This window comes from Trichoplax adhaerens, genomic scaffold (assembly GCF_000150275.1).
Source record: "Trichoplax adhaerens TRIADscaffold_133 genomic scaffold, whole genome shotgun sequence".
Classification (NCBI taxonomy): Eukaryota; Metazoa; Placozoa; class Uniplacotomia; order Trichoplacea; family Trichoplacidae; genus Trichoplax; species Trichoplax adhaerens.
This window is the reverse complement of record NW_002061064.1, coordinates 8,039-13,684: the sequence shown is the minus strand read 5'-3', so window position 1 is coordinate 13,684 and position 5,646 is coordinate 8,039. Positions and strand designations below refer to the sequence as shown.

At 35.1% G+C, this 5,646-nt stretch overlaps 1 protein-coding gene across 1 annotated transcript; it reads right to left on the bottom strand.

Annotated features, from left to right (window-relative positions):
• Positions 1-43: 43 nt before the first annotated feature.
• On the bottom strand, positions 44-3,921 carry TRIADDRAFT_62555 (uncharacterized protein; the record flags this gene model as incomplete). The annotated part of the gene is made up of 1 exon (XM_002118488.1): positions 44-3,921. A coding segment is annotated over one exon (3,878 nt), but the record flags the coding sequence as incomplete, so codon positions are not given.
• Positions 3,922-5,646: the final 1,725 nt, after the last annotated feature.

Here is a 5,646-nt window from a genome sequence, read left to right as displayed (position 1 = left end):
CATCTTCAGTGATTTGTAAAACATCGATAAAGCGTCGTCATACTTGCCTTGATAGTTATAGACGCCAGCAATACTGCTATAAGTTACAGCAATACTTGGATGATTGTTACCAAGTTGTGTTAGTTCAATCTTCAGAGATTTGTTAAACATCAATAGAGCGTCATCATACTTGCCTTGATGACTATGCACACCACCAATGTTGTGATATGTCGTAGCAATACTTAGATGATTGTCACCAAGTTTTGTTAGTTTAATCTTCAGAGATTTGTAATACACCGATAGAGCGTCGTCATACTTGCCTTGATTATTATAGACACTACCAAAGCTGTGATATATCGCAGCAATACTTAGATGATTGTCGCCAAGTTGTGTTAGTAGAATCTTCAGTGATTTTTTATACATCGATACAGTGTCGTCATACTTGCCTTGATGATTATAGACACCACCAATGTTGTGATATGTCGTAGCAATAGTAGGATGATTGTCACCAAGTTGTGTTAGGTTAATCTTCAGAGATTTGTTATACATCAATAGAGCGTCGTCATACTTGCCTTGATGATAATAGACACCAGCAAGGTTGTGATATGTCGTAGCAATATTTGGATGATTGTCACCAAGTTGTGTTAGTTTAATCTTCAGTGATTTGTAATACATCGAAAGAGCGGCGTCATACTTGCCTTGATCTTCATAGACACTACCAATGTTGTGATATGTCGAAGCAATACTTGGATGATTGTCACCAAGTTGTGTTTGGTTAATCTTAAGTGATTTGTTAAACATCGATAAAGCGTCGTCATACTTGCCTTGATGATAATAGGTATCACCAATGTTGTGATATGTCGCAGCAATACTTGGATGATTGTCACCAAGTTGTGTTAGTTGAATCTTCAAAGATTTGTTATACATCGATAGAGCGTCGTCATATTTGCCTTGATGATGATAGACTTGCCCAATATTGCTATAAGTTATAGCAATACTTGGATGATTGTCACCAAGTTGTGATCGTTTAATCTTCAGAGATTTATAATACATCGATAGAGCGTCGTCATACTTGCTTCGATCTTTATAGACACTACCAATGTTGTGATATGTCGTAGCAATACTTGGATGATTGTCACCAAGTTGTGTTAGTTTAATCTTCAGTGATTTGTTATACATTGATAGAGCGTCGTCATACTTGCCTTGATAATTATAGACACTACCAATATTGTGATATGTCATAGCGATACTTGGATGATTGTCGCCAAGTTGTGTTAGTTGAATCTTCAGTGATTTGTTATACATCGATAGAGCGTCGTCATACTTACCGTGATCATTATAGACTTGCCCAATATAGCTATAAGTTACAGCAATACTTGGATGATTGTCACCAAGTTGTGTTAGTTGAATCTTCAGTGATTTGTTATGCATCGACAAAGCGTCATCATACTTGCCTTGATGACTATAGACACTACCAATGCTGTGATATGTCGTAGCAATACTTAGATGGTTGTCACCAAGTTTTGTTAGTTTAATCTTCAGTGATTTGTTATACATCGCTAAAGCGTTGTCATGCTTGCCTTGATCATTATAGACACCAGCAATGTTGTGATATGTCGCAGCAATACTTGGATGATTGTCACCAAGTTGTGTTAGGTCAATCTTCAATGATTTTTTATACATCGATACAGCGTCATCATTCTTGTCTTGATCTTTTGTGACACTACCAATGTTGTGATATGTCGTAGCAATACTTGGATGATTGTCACCAAGTTGTGTTTGGTTAATCTTCAGAGATTTGTTATACATCGATAGAGCATCATCATAGTTGCCTTGATGATTATTGACACCACTAATGTTGTGATATTTCGCAGCAATACTTGGATGATTGTTACCAAGTTGAGTTTGTTTAATCTTAAGAGATTTGTTAAACATTGACAAAGCGTCGTCATACTTGCCTTGATCTTCATAGACACTACCAAAGTTGTGATACGTCGTAGCAATACTTGGATGATTGTCACCAAGTTGTGATAATTGAATCTGCAGTGATTTGTTATACATTGATAAAGCGTTGTCATACTTGCCTTGATCTTCATAGACACTACCAATGTTGTGATATATCACAGCAATACTTGGATGATTGTCACCAAGTTGTGTTAGTTGAATCTTCAGTGATTTGTTTTGCATTGATAGAGCGTCGTCATACTTGCCTTGATCTTTATAGACACTACCAATGTTGTGATATGTCGTAGCAATACTTGGATGATTGTCACCAAGTTGTGTTTGGTTAATCTTCAGTGATTTGTTATACATTGATAGAGCGTGATCATACTTGCCTTGATCTTTATAGACACTACCAATGTTGTGATATGTCGTAGCAATACTTGGATGATTGTCACCAAGTTGTGTTTGTAGAATCTTCAGTGATTTGTTATACGTCGATAGAGCGTCGTCATACTTACCTTGATCATTATAGACTTGCCCAATATTGCCATAACTGACAGCAATACTTGGATGATTGTCACCAAGTTGTGTTTGTAGAATCTTCAGTGATTTGTTATACATCGATAAAGCGTCGTCATATTTGCCTTGATGACTACAGACACTACCAATGTTGTGATATGTCACAGCAATACTTGGATGATTGTTACCAAGTTGTGTTAGTTGAATCTTCAGAGATTTGTTATACATCGATAGAGCGTCGCCATACTTGCCTTGGTGATTATAGACACTACCAATGTTGTGATATGTCGCAGCAATACTTGGATGATTGTCACCAAGTTGTGTTAGTTTAATCTTCAGTGATTTGTTATACATCGATAGAGCGTCGTCATACTTACCTTGATCATTATAGACTAGCCCAATATTGCTATAACTTACAGCAATACTTGGATGATTGTCGCCAAGCTGAGTTAGTATAATCTTCAGTGATTTGTTATACATCGATAGAGCATCGTCATACTTGCCTTGATCTTTATAGACACTACCAATGTTGTGATATGTCGTAGCAATACTTGGATGATTGTCACCAAGTTGTGTTAGTTTAATCTTCAGTGATTTGTAATACGTCGATAGAGCGTCGTCATACTTGCCTTGATGATTATAGATACTACCAATGTTGTGATATGTCGCAGCCATACTTGGATGATTGTCACCAAGTTGTGTTAGTTGAATTTTCAGAGATTTGTTAAACATTGATAAAGCGTCGTTATACTTGCCTTGATCTTTATGCACACCACCGATGTTGTGATATGTCGTAGCAATACTCGGATGATTGTCAGCAAGTTGTGTTAGTTCAATCTTCAGTGATTTGTTAAACATTGATAAAGCGTCGTCATACTTGCCTTGATGATTATAGACACTACCAATGTTGTGATATGTCGTAGCAATACTTGGATGATTGTCACCAAGTTGTGTTAGTTGAATTCTCAGTGATTTGTTATACATCGATAGAGCGTCATTATACTTGCCTTGATTATCATAAATACTTGCAATGTTAAGATAAGACTCACTAATATTGATATCTTCACTTTCTGACAATTCTGATTTTATTCTAAGTGATTTGTTAAAATCTTTTAAAGCTCCATTCAAATCACCACGTAATTGTTTAATGCACCCTTGCCTATCAAAGCACTTTGCAATTCTCACTCCATCTTGTAGTTGCTTGGCTAATTTCTTCGCATTTCTTATCCATTTATCGGCTTCTATCAGTTTATATTGACTTAAATAGCAATCGGCTACGTCGAGATAAATATCGTATTCAAGTTGATGGTGATGATTATTATTACTATTCTTGGACATAGATTGGATTTGAGTAACAGCTTCTTTGTAATGTAATAGAGCTTGTTCATAATTGCCTTCTTCAAAGCATTTCATACCTTTTTTGTGGATAGATTCAGTTTCATCGAGGATAGTCAAATTTGTGGACTCATATGCCGCCATGTTTCAGTTAATAACAAGACTGAAAGCATACACAGTAATTTGGGGGAAATAAACACCAGTACTCTAATCGATAGAGGTCGCAACTTTAATAGAAATACGATTGATTATCGCAATCGCTTCACAGTATATGATTGAGCCAAACTGATGCCTTCTATTTAATGTCAAGATTTCAAAGTCTATGCTAGTTCACAGCATGCTCAAATCGGCGAAATTGGATACGCCCTAAGAAGTCGACGGTCATCAATTCTAATTATTGGTTAATCATTTTTTTGATATTAACGAAGCCGTAATAGATTGAAAACGCGAAGACATTCTTTCCATACCTTACTTCTCTTTATTTATTTTCAATATCAATAATCTGCGTCATCGCTATTATTATAAATAGAAGCTTACTCATTAACACAACAATAGTAATGAATAAGTAAAATACAGTGTTAAGCATAAAAGAGGTTTGCTATCATATTAATAACTTCGCAAATTGGCTTAATGGCTTGATAAACTAATGTTAAACACTTTTGTTATGCAGTTCATCAATTACAGAAATTCTACGCAAAGAATATTGGGTATCTTCAATTATTTGCGATCATTGCCTTATAATTCTACTAAGTATAATCAACATCATTTTATTATAATCCTGCATATGTTGATTTATTTTTGCGTCGATAGTCGATTTGGCGGCATATTGCTCATTTTTCAGTTTTGGGCATAATACATGCTATAACTACAATATAATCATTCATCATTATTCATTAATGAAGTTGTTCTACTTTACCATCCGAGATAGCTGTCTTCTATATAACGTGAAATCGAGGATGAAGGAGAGGGACGAATTATTATCAATTCGTAAAATTAGGGATAAGTGTTCTTAAGAGTTACTTAAAGAGATTTAGTGCCCTGATACGTGGCTCAGGGATAAGATTTGTTCATTCAGCCTTCTCGTTATTTTGTTATAGAACTGGTCTGTGTCACAATAATATGGAAAGACTAATATCGCGATAATATAGAGATAAGATAGGAATATTGCATGCAAATGGATTTGTTGTGAAATATAAAACGTAGAAATCAAGCTACAAAACTTTTAACAAACTTTGATTCTACTTTCTTGGCCTCTGGTCGACTTAACGAAACTATGATACCAAATAAAAATTGGAGAAACAACCGAACAACAAATTATTAATAAATGCGAGAGAGATAGATCAAACAACCTTTCAGATACTTAATCCTAGTATTGTTAGTGAAGAAATAATGAAAAAACGACAGAATCAAAGCTGTCGACAACTGAACAACCTAACAAAAGAAGAACGTTTTCACTTACAACAGTTCGACCCCGAAGGTCTTTAAAATTCAACAAGTTCTTCAAAAACATCTTCTTTTACTCTCTACTTTAAATTTTCTTATTGCACTATCATTTATAGTCACGGCCTCGCAGAGCCCTCTCGGTCGACGGAAACTAAATCCAAAATATCCGAACTTTAATAAAATCACATATTTGCTTATCGAAACATTTTATATGACAACTATGACTAGTTTTCTGACGTTAGTACTAACAGTTGATGTATTCAAACTCATTTACAATCTCAATAGACTATCAAACGCCCTTACTTTAGAATAGGCAATTGCTCTTAAGTCATTCCTATAGTAATCTATACAAAATCATGTAAAATAGTGAAGAAGAAAAGATAGCGACATCATGATTTGGCAAGGTAAACCTTAAAGATACTATAC